The sequence below is a fragment of the Nipponia nippon genome, unplaced genomic scaffold, assembly GCF_047370975.1.
Source record: "Nipponia nippon isolate SJK-2023a ecotype South Korea unplaced genomic scaffold, ASM4737097v1 scaffold_8, whole genome shotgun sequence".
NCBI lineage: Eukaryota > Metazoa > Chordata > Aves > Pelecaniformes > Threskiornithidae > Nipponia > Nipponia nippon.
Genome location: NW_028262402.1, coordinates 46,454,200 through 46,479,088, shown reverse-complemented (window position 1 = coordinate 46,479,088; position 24,889 = coordinate 46,454,200). Strand labels below are relative to the sequence as shown.

Here is a 24,889-nt window from a genome sequence, read left to right as displayed (position 1 = left end):
GCCTCGGCTTTCCACCCACCCGCGGGAAGGCGGCGCTCCTCCCGGGCCTCGCTCCGCCCGGGGCTCAGCCCCTGCCCGGAGCAGGAGCAGGAGCAGCAGCAGCACCATGGTGGTGCCGCCGGTGCTGCGCGCCGTCATCATGGGGCCCCCGGGCTCCGGGAAAGGCACCGTCTCCTCTCGGATTATCAAACATTTCGGGATGAAGCACCTCTCCAGCGGCGACCTGCTGAGGGACAACATGCAGAAGAGGACAGGTGGGAACGGGGACGGTCCTGAGGAGGGGGGGGGGGGGGGAGCGGCGGGGACGATCCGGGGCGGGCGGCCGCCCGCCCCGGATCGTCCCCGCCGCCCCCCCCCCCCCCCCCCGCCTCGCCCCGGCGGGAACCGGCCCCACGCAGGCCGGCAGGAAGCTCCCCCCGTGACACAGCCCCGCTCCGCCGCGGGTGGGACGGACGGTTCCTTCTCCTTCTCCTTCTCCTTCTCCTTCTCCTTCTCCTTCTCCGTCTCCTTCTCCTTCTCCCACCCACCAGCGGCTCCCCAAGCCCCTGGGGCTTCTTGAAAGGGGTTCGCTGCTCCCCGGTCCCCACTTCTCTGTGCCCGCCCCCCGAGACTGGGCGTCTTCAGGCAAGCTCTCCCTGGAGGCCAGAGGCCACCGAAGTAGGCCTCAAGGCTTCGGCCTCTAAAAGCTGTCACTTGGCATCCTCTTTGTAAGCGTGAACGTATCCCCTTTTCCTTGTTTTGTAACAGCTCGTTTTTTCCTCGTCGTGGTGCTTTTTGTAAGCACCCAGCGTTTTTTTGTTGGTGTTTCTGAAACACCTGGAGAGGGAAAAACATCATGTTTTTAACAGGCGGGGCCGGAGGAGGAGTTCTGGGCAATCAGACTTTTTTCAGGTCGCCGTTAGGTGGCTAGAAGTAGAGCCACCCAGAATTACCAGCTATTCCAAAATTAGAAGGCCGTATCCGGGACTGCCCGGCGTAACTGTAGCGGTCCTTTCCAAAAACAATGGGCAAAATTTTCAGACTGCTTACCTTGTGCTTCGTAAATTATTATGATCTTACAACAAGTTTATATCGTGCTTACGTTTCACCGTGGTCTGTGTTTGCATACAGAGTTGCTAGTACTAGGTAATGATGCGGATTATACTTACTACGTAGTCCGAGCTTGACCTCTGGCTCTCTGTTGAGATGCTACAATCCCTTTCTCTGGTGGGTTTTTGCAACGATGAAAGGTCCCCTCCTGACTTCTGTATCTGCTTTTCTTCACGGTGGGGTCAAAAACCTTGTAAGAAACATTTCAGGTTGCATGGGATGAAGTGAGAGTATTGTTTTTTCCAGCACTTTGAAGCTGCAGAGGACTACATTTACTTGTAAGTATCACTGCAGTATTATGGTTAGGTAACCGGCAGTCTTGGTTTTGGAAGCTTATAAGCATGTTTGAAGGTGAAAAATTATCTGTATTATGAAATCAGTTGTGATGTGTTTTCCACATCTCTTTTTCACACGAATTCTGTTTGCTCTGTAAGAACAATGACTCTGGCTTAGTTGACTGACTTCACTACAGTTGACATCTACAAGTTAAACATTTGCTAGGAGCACCATCTGTGCCAGCATATCTGATCACGTTCATGCTTTTTCTGTCTGTTTGGTTGCGCAAGTGTAAGTTTTTATTTACAGAGGGTCACAAAACCAAAATTGTTGCTGTTAATGAACTTTCAGCATAAGTAAGACCTAGTGAGAAAGGAAGGCATTCCGGAAGATGAAGGAAGTATGTTATTTTAGTAAATGCTTTATGTTTTTTGTTCTTTCAATATGTCTTGGAAGCAAGATCAAAGAGCACCAGAATCAAGCTGAAGGGTGTGTGTGAAGAGGAAATTGCAAGTGGAAATACCCCATTGCTTGATTTGAGGAGGCAGCCATGAAGTAGTGGAACGAACAGTGATTCGGCAAAGTGTTCTAGGTGGGTTGGACAGATGAAAGAATGTGAAGGAGAACCAAGATGTGAAATGAAAGTGTAGCAGATATATTAAAACCTTGGCTGTGAGGAGAGAAGCCAGTGGAGGGTGTAAGAGATGAAGATGTTTGCTCTGAATTAGCTACTGTAGAACTTGTAGGAATCTGCTACAGAGGTTTTAATTCACTAATTAACCCAGGTGAAGTTCTGTTTTAATTTTATTGAAAGTGAGTCACTGGTGGCAGAAATGGCCTCCAAAGGATTGAGATGAGTACTGAGGTAGCAGCAGTAAGTAGTACGTTGAAGGAGGGAGAGGGACTGAGAGGCAACTTGGAGAACTTTGACAAGTTTAGTCGAGGCAAAGAGTTTATGAGTTCTGATTAGAACAGAAGAGTCCTGCAATTCCCGGTTCTTTGGGAACTGTGTTAGGCTAAGTTGGGCAGTTAAAACACTTGGAAAATTAAATATAATTAACAATAGTTATACAGTGCCATTTTTGGCATTTGCTGTCTTGTGAAAATGGAAGTCCTGTTGAACATGTGAGCGTCCTTAGCAATTTGCAGTTATTACCATGTACTGCTGCTTTGGAGAGTGGAGAGTCTGTGACCACCTCTCTAGTGCTAAGCAACCTGTTGTCTGAATATGGCTAGAGCTTGTCTGCTGTAATGTGGTTAGGATGTGCCAATCTTTTGCAAAACCATGAAACATGGATATCTGTTATCACCTGTTATCACCTAGACAGAAGAGAAACCTGTGTTACCTTTAATTCCAAAGAATGCCATGCCTGTGGTGGTTTCAGATCCAAGCTGAAAACAAAAGAACAAAATAAAAAACCCAAAACCTTACGCAATCCCACGACCAATAACGGGGGGGAAAAAAAGCCATGGTCTAGTATACAAACTTTTTGGTCCTAACATTTGGGTACAGTTGTGCCTATTTTTTTTCTTCCGTAATAGTGAATGACCTGAGGTTTGTGGAGGGAGGCAGCATGTTTCCAGCTCTTTTGGTCTAATAATAGGACCTTACAGCTTGCAGCTTGCATACTCTAAACCTCTCTGGGCCCAAAAGCTCATCTGTCTTTCCAAAGTATCTTAGTAGCGTTCCCGATCAACCTTGCCTTGCGCATACTCTTAGATCATTCTGCCTGGAGCAATGCTGCAGCGTAAATCAGTAACAGGTCCAAGCATCAAGTACACATTAAGCTACCTAGATGTAATTTATTCCTCCTCCCAGCCTACTTTTGCGGGGTACATAGCTCAAGGTGCACTAGAATAATAAAAGAGGTATGACTTGCTGACCTTGAAGAAGGGAGGTAGGGAAAAGAATTGACACTTTGTACCCAGGCAGACTGTCACCTTCTTTCCAGTTTGTGATGTGCTGGAAGACTCAAACAGCAGAGTCTGACTCTTTTCCACGTTGTGAGGATTATTTGAAGTCTGACCAAAGTGCATAGTGCCTATTTCTAAACGGTCTCCAAACTTTTCAAAGCCTGACTATAGATGTGAACACCTAGTAAGGGGAAATTGTGCCTTTATTACTTTTTTTTTTTTTTTCCAGCACCAAATCTACTGTTTGCATTACTTGAGGGCATCTATTGCTTTTCAGTTGCCTTATCTGAAGAACGGCTTCTGTACTATTGCACGTTCCAATACTGCATCAAGTGATGGGACTGGCATTCTTCACTGCTTTCTGCTGAAAGTGGTTGTATCTTGTGTTGGTATGTCAGTCCATCCCATTTTCTCTTCTGTTTAGTTTACTGTAACTAGATCTGAGTTGGCTGCAAGTAAAGGTTTCTGCAGATCCACAATAAAACCAACCTAGCTGCTATTCTGGGTGACTTACATAATTGGGTAATTGTTTTATAAACAAAGGCCACAGAGATTTTGTGCCTAGGATGCAACCCAGGCAAATTAATTTCTTCCCGGCGGTACCCGTGATTTAGGTGAACTACAGCATGCTACTGCCTGTCATGTAGGAGCATGGTGTGATATCCAGAACTGTGATGTGCGGATGGCATTTTAGTGAGCCAGTGGGCTAAATGACTGGTATTAAAGATTACTCAGTTCCATGGGGAAATACCAGTGTCTGCATGCTCCCATAAATAGTTTACAACATCTATAAACATCCTCTTGTAACTCTAGTAATCATAAAAATACATATCTGGCAAGAGTGTCCTACTGCATACTGCTCTCTTAAATACCAAAGGCGTTTCTCTTCGTAGTGAAGTCATAAGTTAATAACTAGCCACTACACTGAGAAAATAACTTTCTTGACAGAAAATCTGAGGGCTGATATCTTGATGAACTTGTATCCTTTACATTTCTTCTTTTGAAGACTCTTTTACGTAATGGCCTCTCCTGATTTTAGTTTTTGGAACCTAATATTTCAAATACTTACTAGTAAAATTATTCAGAGGGTGTGGGCATAGAGGTGTGCTGAATGCCCTGTTGCCATCTGTGGAACTACAAACCGATATAATTAATCTGATACATATTTGCATGATGAGATCCTAACTGGTGATCTATTTTTGAATTTCAGCAAGCATACTGTCTGTCTTGTTTACAACTTTACTGTTCTGCGCCATCCTGACCAAAACAAATTTTTTGCAGGCTTGTGGGCTTTTTTTCACTTGCTGGAGGTCAGAGATAGTGTAATGCGACTTCTCTTACTTTCGCAGAAGTTGGAATCCTTGCCAAGTCCTACATTGATCAAGGGCGGCTTATTCCAGATGACATCATGACACGACTAATGCTGAATGAGCTAAAAGGTCTAGATCAGTACAACTGGCTATTGGACGGTAAGTTAGCATACTGGATGTCACTATATATGGAGAGAAAATCTGCACTGGAAAGCTTGGACTGCTTTGGTCGCTTGTGGAGAGCTACACTCCAGTAGCCATCCTCGGGTCATAGTAACCGGACGGTGTTTGTTGCCAGCTTGTTGTGAAACCTTCAGCAACTAGTCTGCCCTAGTTTCTTTGGCTATGAAATGCTTTGGGTGCATCCCGCCTTCAGAGCGTTACAGGGCTGTTTAAGGGTAGTTCAATACTCCAGTAAAATTTCAAAACTGGCAATTCTGGTAATTCTTATGTTTTATTTCCCCTTTAAAATACGCATTGAGAAGTTTTTTTTTTTTTTTAAGCCTTTTGTTGTTAAAGTCCTTGGGGAATGGAACACTTTTGAAGAATGGGGCTGAGGAATTATTTAAATAGAGAGGCAGGTATGTGATGCAGCAACAAGTTAAGTATGGAAAGCAAGTACTGCAGCAGTACAGTGTGTAATAAATCACTAACAAAAACACTGCTTAAGTGCTCTAAAAGGTCTCTTTCATTTGCTCTTTGATTCTGTTCTCAGAATGAATTGTTTTGCAATTCTGCAGTGTAAGCTCGTTGCTTCAGCATTCACGGTAGAGAGAAAACGCATTTACTGCTGTCTTCATGAACTGAATGCCTCTTGTTACCCCAGCCCATGGGAGTACAGTTGGATGCACAGTGCAAAGATAGTGTCTAGGCTGGATGTGTGTGCGTTCAGATTCTAGTCACAGCCTGTCTCAGTAGATAAAACTAAAAAGTTGTTGGTGTGGCTTTTTATTTAGAGGGAGTGAAAGATCCACAGTGCTCTCTATTCCCTTAGTGCTTTATTATAATTGCTTCTAGTACAGTGATCTGTTCTGGTGGCTTTAGTCACAGTCACGTTCCTGCTTAGTGAAGACGAAGGCTTAATTCCCACAGATGAACAGCACAATGAAACCTAATCAATGAAGGAAAGAGCTCCAGATGTTTTGTTTTGTTTTTTTTTCCTTTAGTTCCAGGTCCTGTGTACACATAGTTCCAGCCTTGTGGATCTGGATGTGTAGCAGTATAGCAGGCCACACTGGCAACTCTTTAACAGGAGGATGGTGTGGAGACTGTAAGAGAATACATCAGTTTCTGCTGCATATTAATGTGCTGCCTTCTTTATACTTTTGGAGCAGAACTTTTGCCTGCATCAGCATTTGCAGTGAGACTCGGTGAATTACACTAGGGATAGCTCTGACGTAATCGGCTGTGTAGAAACAATACTATTCTGTTGAAATATGTTAACCAGAAAGTCTTTAGTTTGATTACTGCAACTCAGAACAAACAGCTGAGGTCAGCTAGGTCAAATGAAATAGAGTTGCTGAGCTGCTTGTTTGCTCACTTAGGCAAATACTCATTTCCACTGCTTTACAATAGGTTGGTGGCTTCTAGAGTCATAGCAGATGTAGCAGTCTGAGTTGGGGGGGGTATGATCTGCTTAGATTTATGTGCTGCATAATTAGGGCACTTTTCTCTGTGTTCCTGGATTCTTCATAATTCATCACATCTTGTAGATTATTTTTTCGGTATCAAGAAAACCCTGTATGCAGCAAACGCTAGTTCAGTTTCAATGAATGCTTTTGTAAAGGCACTTTAATTTGTTGAGGAAGTTTCTCATTACTAAGTCCCAAAGCAAACTCATTTTCCAGCTGCATAACTAAGATGTGTGGTGGCTGACTAGCTTGTCAATAGTAATTAAGAACAGCAGTGCTGGAGTCCTGGCTCTCCCTCTGCTCTTAAGGTCTAGAAGCACTTCTATGAGATAATGTGAACATGAGAGAAATAGGATGAGGGCAGTGGATGACTGTGATGCAAACCAGGTGCATCAGACTTAATGCACAAGCAAAAGCTTGGTCTGAGTTAATCAGCTCTTTCCTTTTGTGATGTGTTAGACAAAACACAGTAGCCCTAAGACCATAAAATATTTTTTTTTTTTCTGTTGTAAGGGTAGTTCTTGGCTGCTTCCTTACTCAGGCAATGGACTTGTCAACCAATGTTATACAAAGAAGAGTTTCTTAAGTTTGTACGTATCAGTATTTGCCTTTATGGAGAAGTTTACTTGTATAGTATGATGAAAATTACAAGCTACTGAAGAACATGAGACTGTGTGAGAGCTTTGTGGGTAGAGGTATTGTTCCAGTGAATCTGTGGTGCAATAGCGTGTTCTGCAGTAGCTTTGACCACTGAAGTTCTTGTGGTCAATTTTTAATTTTAAATTCTTTGTGGAGACCTTGGTTTTCTTGTTCTCCGTTTCCTCTCTCTCCTTCTTAACTTCCACTTGATTTCCCTAGTAGTAACATGTGCCTTTGAAGGCATGCTACTGGAGCCATGGAGTTCAGGGGGCAAAATGCAGTGTCTTTTAAGTGAAGACAGAGATTCCTGCTCAGCCTGACTGTTCTCACAGTCATCATCCCCAAGGACAGTCTGATACATCAGACTTTCCACAACTCTTTCTAAAGCTACTCTTTTATGTAAAATTAATCCTGAACTGCCTCCAGTAGATACGTGGGGCTTACTGCAGCTGAATAAAATGATCACCTCCTTAAGCCTTACACAGCTGTGGAAATGAGAGTTGTCACAAATGTTTCTAGGTTGTTCCAGACCTCTGAGTGAAATGCCTGTAGCTTTTATTGTTTGAAATGTGTAAACAATGCTTTTATTCAATATAGTGGTATGTAGTACATAGGAGTATGGGGTCTTTTTGCACTTATTTGTTACACTTTTGGGAAGATGATTAACTGAAATGAGGAGATGGAAGCTGGGAGGCGTTCAACAAGGGCCATAAGATAGCGAAAAATACTTGGAAAATCTGATGCCTCTTCAACCTTTACAGTATGACAATGCTTTTTTTTCTGCCTGACAATTATTTTCTCTAATGACTGAATCCAGGTAATTCTTGCTGTAACTCTGCCTTTGGATTTTTATGGAGTTGTTTCCTTTAAAAAGGTTTCCCCAGAACAGTTGCTCAGGCAGAAGCCCTGGATAAAGAATGTCAAGTAGACACTGTGATTGACCTAGACGTGCCATTTGAGACCATAAAATGTCGGCTCACAGCACGTTGGATCCACCCTGCTAGTGGCAGAGTCTACAATCTTGAATTCAGTCCTCCCAAAGTGCAGGTAAGCAGTACACATCAGTGTTGGCGCTAAACAAATGTTGCATTGCATTTGGTAATTGCAGTAAAATGTTGTTTGCTTACGCTGTTGCAGAACACAGTAGTGCAGAAGAAAAAGGGTTATTTCATCTCCTAGGAGCCCCAAACCTTTCTGGTAACACCCTGCCTCTGGGGGTATGTTAGTGACCTGGTAGAAGCTCAAGCTGATGGAAAATGCGTTTGTCCCCTGCAGAATGAAACACCATGGTGTTTTCTAAGCTCTTGTTAAAGCTGTTCACTGATCTGGAATACTCTGTCTTGTACACTGGCATAGAAGTTGGGCATGTTCTTAGCCTGTTCTGCAAGTTTGCAGCATGTACAGTCCAAAATGTAGTTTCTTTTCCTTCCTCCAGAGGACTCATTCTTTGTATCTAGGAAGCATACTGAATCATCAGTCAGAGGAATCCACTTAATGCTTTCCCTGTGTTTGTATTTAACCAAGAAGGGTATTTTCAAGGGAACAGCTGTTGTATTGCAAAATTAGATGTAGTAACTTGCCAGTCAGGGAAGCTTCTCAACAAATCAAAGAGGTTATGACTTGAGATATCCTAAAGAGGAATAGTAAACTTGAAGATAATGATCGTACATTGTTACCTTGAGATTTTTGAGGAGCTCGGATTAGCCTTAGTGCAACTCTGCTTAAGCTATATTTCATCCTTAACTCTAAATAACTCACCTGTTGTGGCGTCACATTTCACCTGGAAGCTCTATTAAGTTACATCAGAAGCATAGCAGGCCTTGTAGTTTTTGGATTGCAGTACTGCAGGAAAAGAGGCCAGCTGAAATAGCAGGCAAGCACTGGAAATTAGCAACTGGAGACACGACCTTTGTATTGTTTAAAACGTGGTGTTTTAAGTCATGGTTATTTTTAATCGCAGGAGAGCATAGGCGAGCTGCAACAGAGGATTATCAGACCTCCTAAAGAGTGGGCTTCAGCTGCAACAGCTTTGCTATTAGGAACTCTCCACTCTGTCTTCCACTAATTAGCAGAAATATCACAACATAGTAAAGCAGATTGCAGTATTTAAGTGAAACCATGTAATGGAGCTGAACAGCTGAAATACAGTTGTCTCTGTTATCAAATAGATCTGCAAAATGTTTATTTACTCAACAGAACCAAAAGATTACAGCTTTAGAGTTAATGCAAGGCTGAAGGCTCAATATTTGATAGGTACAATGAAGGCACTAGTATGGCTTCCTGCACAGATGCTAGAAACACCTGAGTGTTTTAAATGATTGTATTATATAAACAAGGTAAGTTTGACCATATAAATCCATCTCTAATATGATACAGTTGGTCTGGAACAGATTTTCTTCACACCTTCATGAACAGAGAAGCTTACTGAACATTGACGGTTATTCATTTTCTGAAACTGACTGCCAGAATGCAGTCAGGAAAGGAACACGTTTCTGTGGTCTAATTGGCTTTGTACTTGAAAGATCACTCATGTTTCCACTCCAAATGTCAGATTAAACTTGTCTTTAGGGAAAATAAAAATTCTTGAGGATTCAATTAATATGTACGAAGGAGCAAACAGCCCCTTATGTCTGTGGTGGGTCATATTCTGTCCTTAGATGCACAATGATTCAAGGCACCTAAGAAGGAACGAACTTTTAGGCCACTAGCTAGTCCTTCATAAGATATGCCAGTGGTCAATAATTTATTCAGTCATTGCTGGTTTCAAGGCTTAAAAGCTCCGTAATCACTTAAAGCACTTCAGTAAATTGGAGGTGAAATGTGCAGTAAAGCAGGAGCTGTCATAGTTCACACATTAGGTCCCTACCTCTGTTTACTGAATCCTAGAAAAACTTCAGCTGGCTTTCATGCCATTTTTTGTACAGCTGTTGCTAAATGATAACTCTTCCGTTTTGCAACTTAAAAGCAAAGGGCCATTAACTCCTTTCCCCACTTCAGTATTGTCAAACAAAGGTCCAAGTGGTCTCTTGCTTGTTTCCTGTTATGCAGGAACATATTACCAACAATATTGTTTTCCCTCATATATGAATGTTTTGTTGACATATTTCCCATATTCAATGAGTGTTCCAGAGGACAAATTAGTCGGGTTACTATGACCTGATGTTCATTGCCAATACTGAGAAAATACTTTTAACTGGTGGACTGTTTTACTGGAAAGTCAACATCTTACCTTCCAGATAAGATATGGGCAGTAGACTTTCTCTTTATAAGCAGAAATCTACAGCTTGATGATCATAATTTAAATAGAAAATTACGCAAAAGAAACAGAAATAAGAAATATACACCAGTGTTTGCTTTTAACCGTCATTAGGGCATTGATGATATTACTGGAGAGCCACTTGTTCAGCGTGACGATGATAAGCCAGAGACAGTTACCAAGAGGCTGCAGGCTTATGATGCACAAACAAAACCTGTTCTAGAATATTACCGGTAAGTAGTAAAATCTATTCTTCCACATTCTAAAAGCTTCTTCCACATTAGCATAGCAAGGAACAGATCTCTGCACTTACAGAGATACTGCAACAGTGAATGTGGTATGAATAGCAGTGTATCTTTCATCAACTCTTATTGAGTTGAAATCAACCCAGTAAAGTGAGTATGTTTTCCACTGTTCCATGAAACCTCTTCAGGAGCCTACTTAGCAAAAGAGCCTTTCACTGCAGCCATATTTAGCTTTACAAAGAGTGCTATGCATAATTCAGTACATTACTGTACGGTTCTGAGCAACATGGATCTGGTTAGTAAGGTAACAGAGACAGTTCCTTTTTTGGAAGATTTAACAATGTTTTCTGTTCTGGATGTATAAGTAGAAGCCCTCCTAACAAGGGCAAGGGGTCAAGAAGTAATACACAAATAGAAAAACTGTTAATGAGAATTTAAAAGTGGCTGTTCTAAGAACAGGACTGTGATGGGCGCAGCTAGGAATAGTCTTTGGGAATAAGTAGCTATTTGGGAATACTGCCAGTTGCACTGTGGAATGATAATAAATTATTTTACGAGTTCTTTTACGAGCCAAAATTATACACAGTTTCTCTTAATCTAAAGCTGCAAATATCACATTGCTAATATGTAGATAATAGTAGGTCACCATGTCAAGCTTTGTAGTCTTATCTTGCCTAGGCAAAGAAATCAGACTGACAACATCCTGAGTCATAGAATCATTAAGGTTGGACAGGACCTTTAAGGTCATCAAGTCCAACTGTTAACGTAACTGCCAGGTCCACCTCTAAACCATGTCCCTAAGCACCACATCCACACATTTTTTGAACGCTTCCAGGGACTGTGATTGCACCACTTCCCTGGGCAGTCTGTTCCAATGCCTAACCACTCTCTCTGTGAAGACATTTTTCCTAATATGTAATCTAAATCTCCCCTGGCACAGCTTGAGGCCATTTCCTCTCGTCCTGTTACTTGCTACCTGGGAGAGGAGACCAACCCCCACTTCACTACAACCTCCTTTCAGGTAGCTGTAGAGAGTGATAAGGTCTCCCCTCAGCCTCCTCTTCTCCAGGCTAAACAACCCCAGTTCCCTCAGCCGCTCCTCATAAGACTTGTGCTCTAGACCCTTCACCAGCTTCGTTGCCCTTCTTTGGATGTGCTCCAGCACCTCAATGTCCTTCTTGTAGTGAGGGGCCCAAAAGTGAACACAGGACTCGAGGTGCAGCCTCACCAGTGCCAAGTACAGGGGCACTATCACCTCCCTGGTCCTGCTGGCCACACTATTCTTGATACAGGCCAGGATGCCATTGGCCCTCTTGGCCACCTGGGCACACTGCTGGCTCATGTTCAGCTGGCTGCCAGCCAACACCCCCAGGTCCTTTCCTGCCAGACAGCTCTCCAGCCACTCCTCCCCCAGCCTGTAGCGTTGCCTGGGGTTGTTGAGACCCAAGTGCAGGACCTGGCACTGAGCCTTGTTGAACCTTATACAATTGGCCTTGGCCCATGGATCCAGCCTGTCCAGATCCCTCTGTGAGGCCTTCCTGCCCTCCAGCAGATCAAAACAACTTGGTGTCATCTGCAGACTTACTGAGGGTGCACTCAATCCCGTCATCCAGATCATCAATAAAGATACTGACCAGAACTGGCCCCAGTACTGAGCCCTGGGGAACACCAGTGAAGTGATTGTCTGTCTACCTCCATATCCACCACCCTTCATTATGCTTTACCAAAACTGCTGAGCAGAAGACTAGAAGCTCCATCTTTAGGGTGGTTAAGTTTTAAAGAAGGAGTTTTTCTGGATTGACAATGATTTTCCTGACTTTGGTAGCTTTCTGAAGTGAAAATGTCTCAAAGCATCACAGTAAGACATAGGCCTAAGGTATTATTACTACCGATAACGACATACTTTACAGATAAAACTAGCTACTAGAACTAATTCAGAGTAACTTCATTGTGCCTGGTTCACTTGCTTGTTCTGATGCACCTTCTTTGATCCTTGAGGTGTTAACTTTACAATACCTGGGTTAGTCACAGTTGTTTGGGTGACTGCTTTATTGCATGTGCTATATGACTGCATTGCTGCTTGTTATTTTTACCTTTCATAGTTTGTTATTAAGTACTCTGTGGACAGCTGTCAGTTTTATGAACTGATGCAGCCAATAGCTCACTGAGGAACAGAGTAACACAGTCCAGCCTGCATTCCCAATGTGATGGCTGTTCTTTGTGTTAAATCACATGCATATTTGCATACTCCTGCCAGGGCAATCTTAAAGTGAGGTGGAGATCCTGGAACAATTATACAATTTAACTTCTGTAATGCTTTCTTCTTTTTATTCCTTAGGCAAAAAGGGCTATTGAAATCCTTCTCTGGAACAGAAACCAATAAGATCTGGCCACATATCTATGCTTTCCTCCAAACCAAGTTGCCAGATGTGAGCCAGAAAGATGCTGCCACTCCCAGGTGAAAATAGGTCTAACTTCTGCTCATCTGTCACAGCTCACACTTCATTACATGAAATTCAGCAATCAAGGATTTCTTTAAGTAGTCTACCAGACTGATCAATAATTAAAGTCTAATGTTGTCCTTAACTTACATTATGATAAAACTTTGTTGCCTGTGGTTCTTACTTTAATGATGTATTTTTTTTATTAAATATACATAATTTTTATAATATAGTAACTGACTTTAACAAAAGCAGATGCTCTTGTGTCTCTTATTCAGAAAATATTTATGTTTGCAAATATTGACTGGTGAAGGAAACACATTTCAGAATACAGCTTAATTACAAAGCACATTGATTGATTTACTCACTTATGAAATGTAGTGCAAAGCAATGATAATGATACGAAATCACGTTTCTTGAATGAGTGATTAGTTGGGGCCAGCTAGAAGCTGTGCGGAACCATGACCACCATTCTGCAATTAGCCATTTCAGACCAGAACTGGCATACATACAGGTTGATCTCATGGAAGACAGTCACCTTCTTTTAACTTTGCTTGCACAGATGTTAGGTGATTTTGCTGGGCCTAAATTGCCCTTAACAATTGCTTGGATGATTGGCCTTATTACTATGTTTGTATTTCTGCCCTCAGAGCAGCTACCTTGCAGGCATGAGAAATGGAGTTTTAATGGTATGTAACACATTTGGTAAAGCCTCTGTCTTTGTGCAGCTGTATAAGACTTTATTAGTAAAATGACAGCAGATACTGAACAGATTAACTGTAATCTGGTAAGCCTGTAGCTAGATGATCTTTACTAGTGAATGTGCTTTTTCCACTATCTTTCAAAAAACAACTGCTCATTGATGCCAGTGCCAGGATTTCCAGTGGTCAAATTATTAACTTTGTCATATTACTGTAGCAAGTTTTATGGTAGCAGTTGGGTTGGTTTTCATGAGTTCATACTACTAATTCATGTCTCTGACCAGCTCTTGTATTTATTTATTCACTGGATAACTGGAGTTACAAACCTCCACAGGCCACACTTTTTAACAGTCCAGGTAATGCAGACATTGCTGTTTTTCAGTGAACTCTCCTAGCCTTTTTTTTTTTTTTATGCTCACCAGATTGAGAGTTTCAAGAAGAGTCAGCAAAACCTGAGGAACAAACAACTCTGTCTAGGCAACGTCTGAAGCAGCTGTGTCCTACTAATGCAGGTCCCCATCTCCTTTTGCAGGGACTGTTTGTAAACAACTACAGAGGTGTGGTGCTGACGTACCCTGGACTACATTTGCACATCTAGTTTTAGCATTATCAATATTGAGACATGCTTGGTCTAAAAAAGGTGGTAATTGTAGAATTTGTAAGGCTTTCCCCTTACTATAAATGAACACTATGGGCAGCAGCTATCACTGCAAGCAGCTTTCCTTACATTTTAAAGCAAGCTTGCCAAAGGCTGACCAGTATGGAGGCTGTAGACTGAGTGAGTTTAGAGATGCACTTCCTTAAAAAAAGTCATGGTTAGAAAACAGTAGCTACCACATTACAATGAGAAACCCTGATGTGCTGCTTACTTCTATTTATGCATTTTGATTTCAATAAAAAGCAGCTATGCTTGTTTTTTTGCCAGCCTACATAAGTTTGTTAGCCAGAAGGAGAAGGGGGAGGGAATCTCCTTATGATTTGACACTTATTCCCACACCATCCAATCCTAGCCCCTCAGAAACTTCAAAAATAACTTTCAGTGTATCCCAGGCTGCTAGATCAATGTGGCTCTACTGCTAATGGTAGCAATTGCAAGTCACTGTGCTACACTGCCCTTACTACCCTTGTGGATAACATTCAGTTACAAAAAACAACCTGAAGTTATTAGTTTCCCTTAATAATTAATTAATTATTAAGGGGGAGGCAGTGTTTACTTATCCTCTCTGGAGTATCTGTCAAACTTAAGAAAAAAAAAACAACAAAACAAAACAAAAAAAAGCACAAAAAAACCCAAAACACCCCCAGAAATTTGCTTTACTACAGAAGCTGGTTATCTCTAATTTGCATCTGGCACAGAGCTGCTGCTTGCTCCTTTATCCTCAGTCTGTCTGTAAAAGAACTGTTTAAAGAACACAAGGCACACAAAAAGCTACTTCTGTCAGTGGACCTGGAGTTCCTACTTTTGCTACTGCATTTGTACTAATACTCACTCTGGTATGTACCGCAGACTTAGACTTTTCCCTATCTCTGCTACAGCCAAAGCTGAAAATTACTGGATCTCAGCACAGCTTTTGCCTGAGTTAGCAACTGCAGGTAGACTGTGTTCATCGAACTACTGAAATCTAGATACCTTCCAGATGTTACATACTATCACAACAATACAGTAAAGGACCAAGAGTGTGTACCAATACCATTATTTGAGATACGAGCTGTCTTCTCTGGAGTCTTCCAACTGCAATATACATTTTTATATAGATAGAACTGCTGTAATAGCAGCAAATTAGAAAAGCACAGTAGAATTTCGGATTGCAGAGGTTCTGTGGAAGGCCTTGTCCAGAAATAGTATTTGGATTTCCAGCTCCTCAAACAGGAAGCTTTTAATGATTTTCCACTTCAGTTGTTTGAGTTGGCAATGTCAGAAACCCACTCTAGTTTAGTAGCATATGAAATACCTTTCAAACCCCACGTGACACCTTGCCCTATACGAACTGCAACAAAGCTTTTTGTTTAAACTGAAGTCTTAACCGAAGCCTTGTACCTCAAGTTCCCTCCATCCCCTCCATCCAATACTTCTCCCCGTTATAAGACTTGGTTTAAAAAAATATCTGAAGTTAGCCTTATGAACAAGAAGAGAGTCAGACTTTCAGAAATCATACAACTCAGCACTCATATGTAAACAAGCATTGCTTACATTTTAGGACAAAACCAAGTTATGTTTAATGAAAGCACAATGTAACATTTAAATCCCCTTAGTGGAGGTAGAAAGCCAGTGTTTTTATCTAATCCATTCAGATCTGAAATACCAATACCAGATATTGATTTATTGCTATTAGTGATAACCAAATTTGAGAGCTTATAATGTCAGCAAGGTAGCGTGAGTACAGTTGTGATCTCCAATATTCAGAGTAAAACATGTCCACATCTGTAGTAAGACAATAGCAGATTCTACCAAGAATCTACCACTTCTTGTAAACATCGTATTTGTGCAGATTTTTTTTTTCATACTTTAATTTCTAAAGTCATGAAAGGCAAGGTTAGTAGCAGAAAACACATCCAGTTTCACATTCGGCAATATGAGAACCCTGCTCTTCAAGGACAACCAAAAACCTAGCAGCACATTTTCAAACAATATTACAAGTTTTTCTGAATTACCCACCCTTCAAAATCCCTTCCCCCCTAAAACCAAACAACAACAACAACAACAAAAATCTGACACCAAAAATAAAGTGCAGTACCCAGAAAAATAAGTGTCAAGAAAATAGCCATGTTTGTTTCTTTGGGGGGGGGGGGGAAGAAATAAGAAAAAAAAAAAAAAAAACTTGGCCTCAGTCTTAAGAATACTATACTGTGTCCATCATTTTGGATTCTTCTTCATCTCTTTGTATCACAGAGTTTAAACTGCAGACATCTGTGTTTATGGAACCTTGTAGATCACCTGTGTTCTGCAACACATGAAAAATTGACAGCTTAATTCTCCATAACTGTGTATATGGAGGGGGAGAGAGAAAGAGGAACAGAGAGATTTTAGCTTAAGTTGGACTCTGTGTTGTCCATCTTAAAATGAGACAAATTTGCAATAAGCTCTGAAAAATTCATCAACCAATATTATCTCACTGTGTCAAGAATTCTTTAAGTTTGCTGGCATAGCTTGTACTTGGTCCCAATATTTCTAGCACTTGACTGCACATTTACTTAAAATTCAGCTGTTGGATCTTACTTGAGAGGTACTTCAATCACATTATTTCAAATAAGTAGTTTCAATTGTGACTCCTTCCATAATACCTTATTTTTGACAATCTTTTAAGCTGCTGCTTCATTCCAGAATGTGGCCATCACTAGTACTATAAGAAAAGACCTAAGTACCATCAGTTTCCTTTTATCACAAGAGGAGACTTTCCTTAGGCTTGACTTACCTGAATGATCCCATGAATAGGATTAGTCATTTGACACTGAAAGCTCATTTCACTGCTTGTGGTAAAGACTGTGAATACAATTCTAGCATCTGATGAGTTTTATGATGCAGTGTTTATTTTAAGCATGAAATGTAATGGCACTGAACTAACATAGGCTTTTGACTTCATGCTGATGCTTTCTGAATTCCAGCAAGTAAAAAGAAAGCCAATATATGCCTTGCCTATCAATAATACTGCACATTATCTCTTGAGCGCTAGCAGTTCCAGGAATAAGCCTCTTTATATTTCAGAAAGGTACAGCTTCTCAAGGCAGGACCTAATCCTACTTTAGTTAAATTAATTTCTAGAAATAATAAACGTACCTGTGAAAAAGATGTCAGCTCTCCTATGAGACCAGGATTGACACTGAGATCATGCAGTAACATAGTTTGAAAGCCATGTGATTGTGACCAGATTCTCACTCTTGTCTTGAATGCCTCAAGTTCATTTTTAAAAGCCTCAAAATAGCCTTCTCCTGCCTGCAAAGAGAAAAATGAAATATTTGCACTTCAGCCAGATTTACTTTTGAGTTGCAAGCATACACAGTGCTGAAAAAAAAAACATGCAGTAATGCATGTTATACCCTTTGGGGAATAACAACTGTGAACAACTCAAGAATAATATTAGTCAATTTAAAATGAAATTTCAGGTAGATTTCTCTTAAGACAATCTCTAGTATTTATACATGAAGCAAAGTAATTGATTTATCTAAGGACATGTAAAAATAAATCTAATTTTAGCCTTTCCTTTATTCCAACTCAGAAGCCAGTACCCTTAGAAGAACAGGTGCTTGTTGTAGCACTCTGGTCAAAAGTAAAGCACAAGTTGACTCGCACTTTAACTGAACTCCTTTAGGCAATACTGACATCCATCAAAGTCTTGAATAACTGAATGCGGTCTACAGCAAACCACAGTTTCAGTCTTCCCACATTTCTCCTGCATAGCTCTGGATTGCTCTATTTCAGTAATGTAGGAAAGGGACGCTATTTTGGGCCCCACTGTGAGCTGCAGATGAAATGGAAAGTTCTGACAATACATAGGTATGCTGTGAAAACACAGGTGTAATTAGCCAAAATAAGTCCTTAAACTGGTCTACGTTTGCTGCTGTTACTTAGTTTTCACTTGTCTATAACACCCCTGTTGTCCCCCTGCTGTATCTTGCTTTCCCTCTGGGATAAGCAAAATCCACTAAACTTTCCTTTTCAGGACTGGAATTACACTAAAATATTCTGTCTAGAAAAGAACTGCTAACAAAACATTTTGGCATAAGCCTAAGTCAGTCAATAAAGTATTTAGCCTCTTATGGTTAGGAAGAAACCTTCTCTAAAACACTGGTCCCCGGTACAGCATCAAGAGTTTCTCCCATCGTTACCCAAGTTGACTTACTTTGGCTTTTTGGAAAAAGAGACGAAAACAGCCTCTTGGATCCACATTGCAGCTTCTGGCAATTTCTATAATAAACTGCATTACAACTGCTTGGTGTGCTACTTGCTCCATCAGAGCTCTTTTCTGAAAAAAAGTTAAAGTTATGATTTAAAGATATTTCCTGTGATTATATTTCTAAAATTCAGCATAATTTCCTTTTGTTCCAGTTCCTAAACAGATGAGAACTGATGCTCACAGAAGCAAGGGGACTGATAATTAGCTATAACTAGACATATATGTGACAATGCACTACAGAGTTTATCTTCAGTAAAGTAGAGAGAGGGTGGGAAGAACAGTTAAACAGCTAATCAAGTTGGTCAGCGTTTCTATAGTGCAAGTGGGAAACTGTACGCTTTCAAACAATTTAAACATCTTCTTTGTACCTGTTCAGCTTCTAGGTGAAAACACCACAACATGAGATATCTGGATGTTTCTTCACATACAAGATATGGGTGATCAGACAAAAATCTTTGACTATCATCCCATCGGCTCAGCATACCTAATAAGAGAAACATAGTTATTTCTACCTATAAGAGAAACATAGTTACGATATTCTAAATGGATAAATGACTTAATGCAGCAAGGAAGTTACTTGAATTGATACCCCAGTACATGCAACACCTTGGCAATTCACTAACCTCTGAATGACAGCATGCAGCTAAATTTGGGGGGTTTATTTACACATCGAACCAATGCTGAAAGAGCATTACCAGAAGGTATAATCAGACTTTGTAGATACTGAAAGTAGATTTTAACAGTCACAACTTCCTATATTTTAATGTGTCTCTAGCATCATTGAGAAGTTATTTTTCATCAGTTCTCGTACACACTAACAAAGTGGTGTAGGTATCTGTTAGTTACATCATCAAATACTTTAAAACTAGTTTATGGATAGAGATTTACATTCAGTGATTCTGACAAACACAAATCCTCTACATGTTTGCAAATAAGAATGCAAAGAAAAGAATGTGTAATCTGTCAAAAATGAAAGTGCTTCTAACAGATGATTTTCTAGGTTTTTAGGGAATTTGAATTTAATTACAGGAACAGCTTGGCCTCAAAAAGCAAAGCTACATCAGCATTGGAAAAGTAACTAGGAGATTGAATTGTGATAGCATGAAGCTACCTTCATATACAGAGCTGAGTTTAAAAATAGGAACTCAATACTCAGACCACTTCTTAAAAATTGTCCTTCGTGTATCACTGACAGCCATTACTGGCAACAAGTACCAGATGTACAGCTTTACCTGTCTATCAGCATATACTAATAATTGGGCTAAAGATAATTCAGTGGTAACAACCTAAGCTAATCTTAATTCTAGCAAACAAATGCCTGAAGAGAAAGCAATGGCTAATATTTCTTTTGGCTGTTTTCAAGAGAGCTATTCCACCTAAGTTCTTTATTGCCTGGAAGCCAGAGCAGGATCCAGAAACAGGACTCATGCAATATGGCTAGCAAAGTGCACACTGCCCCTTGGCAGAGAACAAGAGATTTGAAAGAGCATTAATGTACTGTCCCTTTTTACAATGGACTTAATGTTATTTTGAATTAAAATAACACCACAGCTTTGAATTTAGAAGGTAAGAAAAAAAATTGATGACCTTCTGTAATAAGGTTGTTTCTGTAACAGCTTAATCTGAATTTAGACAACAAAGTAATTTTGCCCAACTCGTACCTGGGAAGTCTGCAAGAAAGCCTCTTTTTTTTCTGCTGAAATGCACAGCAGGGGAGACGTCTTCTGATTCCGCTATCATTACACTTAGCAATGAAGGTATTTGAGAGAACCTGTGCCTATCACTGCTATTTGCATTCTCTGACAGTGTTGTGCCTCAACTTGGCACTTGCAAGGCTTGCTAAGGCTCACAGGGCTAGAAACCCTTCCTTTAAAACAGTTTAAGATCCCTAGAAGCCAAATAGCTTAGTAAAAATGAGTTGGTACAAAGAATTTAATTTTGCCAACTCGGTCCTGTTCTTGATTGTTCTGGAATTCCAAATATGGCCATACTATACCATAATCTGAAACCAGCCTGTAACTAAGAACAGAAAGCACTTCAGAGAAACATCAACATTTCAGATTACTTTAGAAGATCAGCTTTGTGCTTAATTGGGTTTGACAATTACGACAGAGCTAAAGTGACACCTAGTGGACAAATAAATGTAATTTTAAGAAACCCACAATTCCATGCACACATACTCTCAGTAGGCATTTACAGACATTTCCCTTTCATCAGTCATCACCCTTGTAGCTTAAGAGCCACCAGAAAAACATTTATTGAAAGGAGACAGCTATGGACAATCCCACGCACTTTTATACACACAACTTATATTTCCATGAATGTCCCTGCCTTTTCCCTCTAAGCAGCAGAAAAAGTTGCTAGAACTTTAGTTTTCAGGGTTTAAGCTCATTTGAGTTTTTTTTTTTTAATTTAAGTTCTTATTGATCACAGGAACTACCAAGCTTCTACAATTTACACCTTATTTTGTTTTGAAATTATTACCTGTCCTGATACAATAAAACTGAACAGTCCGTTAGCCAGATCTTTCATTTGTTAGCATTCATTCTGTACAATAAGGAGCAAACCTACACAAATCCTGCAGAAGTTTGAACTGCAAAATGTTGGAATAAGCACACTCACCAAAGTGTCTAATCTTTTGTTCATGTTTTTGCATAAGTGGTTCAGACACATCTTCATCTTCTCTTTCTTTTCTTTTTTGATTAATAAAACTCTGAGGAAGAGAAAAATGGTACTATCGCAGAAACTCCAGACATACCATTTTGTGATATACAGAAGTATTATATTTTAATTTGTTACTATTTAAAGGGCTATGTTCTAATTATAGATTCCTGTCATATACTTGAGAAGGTTTTCTTTAAAAAAGTGCATTACCTAATAATAGAGTTTAAAAGTCTCATCATAGTCTACTGACCAAAGAACTCTGAGAAACTTCTGTCCTCAGGTAGGAACTTACTGATCTGTCAACAATGAGAACCATGTACATTGCAGCCTGGATGCAGCTAAATGAGTGAAATTAGAAGATCCACTAGCTGTTCAAATTAAATTGTGAAATCAAAGCTGAGATTCCACTATAAAAAAAAGTTTGTGCTAAATAATCTCCATTACAGTAGTCATTATTACAGGCAAACGAGCAGTATCACATTTTAAGAATTTGGCACAGCAGAGAAGCACGCTCTTCATGTGAAGAAACCATTGTTCAGTGCATCTGGCAACACTTGCACTACATGGAATCATAGAGTGGTTTGGGCTGGGACCTTTAAAGATCATGTAGTTCCACCCCTCCCTGCAGTGAGCAAGGACGTCTTTCACTACATCAGGTTGCTCAAAGCCCCCTCCAACATGACCTTGAATGTTTCCAGGGATGGGGCATCCGCAACTTCTCTGGGCAACCTGCTCCAATGTCTCACCATCCTCACCATAAAAAATGTCTTCCTTACAGCCAATCTAAACCTACCTTCTTTCAGTTTAAAACCATTGCCCCTTGTCCTATGACTACAGGCTGTGATAAAGAAATAACTCTCCATCTTTCTTAGAAGCCCGCTCTAAGTACTGAAAGGTCACAATAAGGTCTCCCCGGAGCCTTCTCTTCTCCTGGGTGAACAACCCCAACTCTCTCAGCCTGTCCTCACAGGAGAGGTGCTCCAGCCCTCTGATCATTTTTGTGGCTCTCCTCTGGACCTGCTCTAACAGGTCCATGTCTTTCTTGTACTGGGGACCCCAGAGCTGGACGCAGGACTCCAGGTGGGGTCTCACCAGAGCAGAGGGGCAGAATCCCCTCCCTCAACCTGCTGGCTGTGCTGCTTTTTATGCAGCCGCAGATACGGTTGGCTTTCTGTGCTATGAGTGCACGGTCCTGGCTCATATCTAATACCTAGATGACCCATGCAAGTTCTGATCCGCACTTCTGGTAGAGAAATATCATCCAGATTTGTAGTATGAGTGCAGCTTTCTCCCTTTCATGAGGCAAAGTAAGAAAAAAAAAAAATTAACACATACTGTGGTTTTGCGTGATACTGGACACAGAAGACACTCAAGACTAGTAACAAGTGGAATGAAAAAAAGAAGCTAGCACTTACTTTCGTGCACACTGATATGGGTCATACCTTATTAAACACCTCCTTACTAACAGGATCTGTGTTCCATAGATTCTGTCGTTCCCTCTGGTTTAGTGCTTCTTCTTTTCTTCTCCACTCTTCCTCTCTCCATCTCAACTCTGCAGCTTCAGTCTTTGCTTGAGCAGATTCCTGATCACGGGATTCTGAGTTATGCAGTGCTAAGCTACCAAGTTTTTGCTGGGCTTCTGCTAGGTTCCACGTGCATTCTACAGAGTGCTTCACGAACTCTCTTTCTTTTTGGCAGGCTAATTCAATCCCTTGGCTGTATGTCTGTGAGGAAAATCAGACATGCTATTTATGGAGGGAAAATGGACAGTTTACAGTTTGTATAGGAGCAGGCAGGCCTAAATCCCAAAGATAATGCACCTGGAAGGCACCTTAGATATGCAGCATTATATTCGCAGGAGTGATGAAGCATAGTATCGTACAGCTAGATGTTTTTTAGGAAGAGATTTCTAATTCAAGCTGCCTTAACTTTGTTAAGTGCATTTACAAAATCATGGATCATGTACTGCTATCAGTAATAGTCTCCAGACTGTAAAAATACTTTTGACACAGCTGAAACCCCTCTGGCCATCTTTGGGCTGCAATGCTAGCAACAGCCAAGTGTGACAATACTCTGAATATATATGCTTCTGAGAAGAAAGTATTACTTTTGTGATGTCAGATCACAACAGTAAAGTAACTGCTGCTGCCTGCATTCCAACATGGATTAGTACCTAACAGGTGGCCAACATCTTCCCTTGAACTGACAGTGAAAGTGGAATTTAAGTTATGAAGTGGCTGAGGCCCAGCACAAGCATATGCTCCTTTTGGTCACATCTATTGAGGAGGTCACCACTCATAGCTGGGAGAAAAAAGTGACCTCTTAAGCAACAGTGCTCATATTACTTCCAGGTGTGTGCTGGGAATTCACACTCAGTAACTTAAGAAATTATCCTCTAAAGCATATGCCATGCATTCCCACCAAGAGTGGAGAAAAAACATTCATATGCATTAGCTCCTCAGGCTTCCAGTGCCTTATTATGAAATTTGTGGCGCTGACAACCTCTAGCAGAGGGACATGAAGGACAACACAAGCTGTGAAAGATGATTTGAAGGAAACTTTAATGCAGGTGCATCAAAGTCCTTGTGCCAACTTTGTCTGGGAATTACAGCATTTATTTTTTTTTTTTTTTTTATAACAAGATGAAAATTTCACTGTTTGGAAAACTAATGTAATGGCAGCTTCTTGCAAGGGCACAAAGAATTCCCGACAACGTATTTAGAAAACACCGACTCGCCCTAGCCAACAGAAACACAGCGCTTCGATATCTGCTTTTTAGACGTAAGGATGCCGGGATAACTTCAACCCGGCTCCTTCCACATCAGTTGTCAAACAGGGAACTGTTACACTCAGGGGTGGCGGCAGGCGCCAGACCCACCCCGCGGCAGCAGCGCATCCGCCCCTCCTGGCGTGCTCCAGGGCGGCGGAGCGGCCCCGGAGGGGAGCGGGCACTTCCGCGCACCCCCGCCCCGACACGCAGCGGGCTCGGCGGTGACCCGCGTCCCTCCGCGGCCCGCTCCCCGCGGCGGGGTCGGACTGCGGCCGCGGGGCAGCCGAGGCGCCGGCAGCACCGACCCGCTCCGCTCCGCTCCGCGCCGGCCGGGGCGGGGGAGCTGCGCCACCGGGGGCGGGAAGCGGCGCGAGGCGGCGGGGCGGCAGGGGGTGAGGGGCACGGATGTACCTGCACTTCCGGCAGGCGCTGACGGGAGGCGGGAGCCTGCCCCCGCTCCTCGTCCTCCTCCGACGGGGGGCCGCCGTCCCGTGGGCGCGGGAGCCACAGCGCCATCCCCGCCACCGAGCCCCCGCCGATCGCCGTCCCCGGCCGCCCGCGGCGCTTACACACCTCGCCGGAAGTGAGGCAGCGCACTACTTCCGGCAACCTAAGCGGGCCGCCGCGCTCCCGCCCCCGGCGCCGTCGGGCGGGGCCTGCGCCAGCCGCGACGGGCGGGGGCGGGCCGTGCCCCTGCCCCTGCGCCGCGGGAGGCCCGCCGCCGCGCACGCAGCCCCCGCCAGGCCCGGCCGCCGGTGGCGGGCGGTGGCCAGCGGTTACGGCGCCGGGGCGCTCCCGCCTGTCCCTGCTCGCAGTACCGTGTCTCGGGCCTCTTCCGTGCCGGCGGAGGGCCGGCCGCCTCCCCCGCGGCTACCGCAGGACGCTGACAAATTACACGCGTGTTTACAGAGCATATCTGTGTTTTAGGAAGAATAGAGACGGCGCGCCCGCGGGTGCGAGCGCAGCAGGCGGCGCGCGCCCAGCGCGGCCGCCCGTCGCCGTGAGGGGCGCCGCCGGGCGCGCGGCCACCGCCCGAGGCGGCGGGGCGGGACCGCGCGCCG

At 42.4% G+C, this 24,889-nt stretch overlaps 2 protein-coding genes across 3 annotated transcripts; one reads left to right on the top strand and one right to left on the bottom strand.

The window, feature by feature from the left end:
• Positions 1-16,292, top strand: AK3 (adenylate kinase 3). The gene is made up of 5 exons (XM_087741400.1): positions 1-254; positions 4,629-4,748; positions 7,734-7,906; positions 10,230-10,348; positions 12,699-16,292. The coding sequence occupies exons 1-5, from the start codon at positions 107-109 to the stop codon at positions 12,820-12,822; spliced, it is 684 nt and encodes a 227-aa protein (XP_087597526.1). The 5' UTR covers positions 1-106; the 3' UTR covers positions 12,823-16,292.
• An 18-nt stretch (positions 16,293-16,310) lies between these two features.
• On the bottom strand, positions 16,311-24,864 carry CDC37L1 (cell division cycle 37 like 1, HSP90 cochaperone). Of its 2 annotated transcripts, none has more exons than XM_087741399.1 (7): positions 24,647-24,864; positions 22,501-22,782; positions 21,017-21,107; positions 18,763-18,878; positions 18,341-18,463; positions 17,278-17,433; positions 16,311-16,444 (listed from the first exon to the last, which is right to left on the bottom strand). In XM_087741399.1, the coding sequence occupies exons 1-7, from the start codon at positions 24,740-24,742 to the stop codon at positions 16,343-16,345; spliced, it is 966 nt and encodes a 321-aa protein (XP_087597525.1). In that variant the 5' UTR covers positions 24,743-24,864; the 3' UTR covers positions 16,311-16,342. The 2 variants fall into 2 exon arrangements, with proteins under 2 accessions (XP_087597525.1, XP_087597524.1); XM_087741398.1 differs by lacking the exon at positions 24,647-24,864 and adding an exon at positions 24,240-24,603.
• Positions 24,865-24,889: the final 25 nt, after the last annotated feature.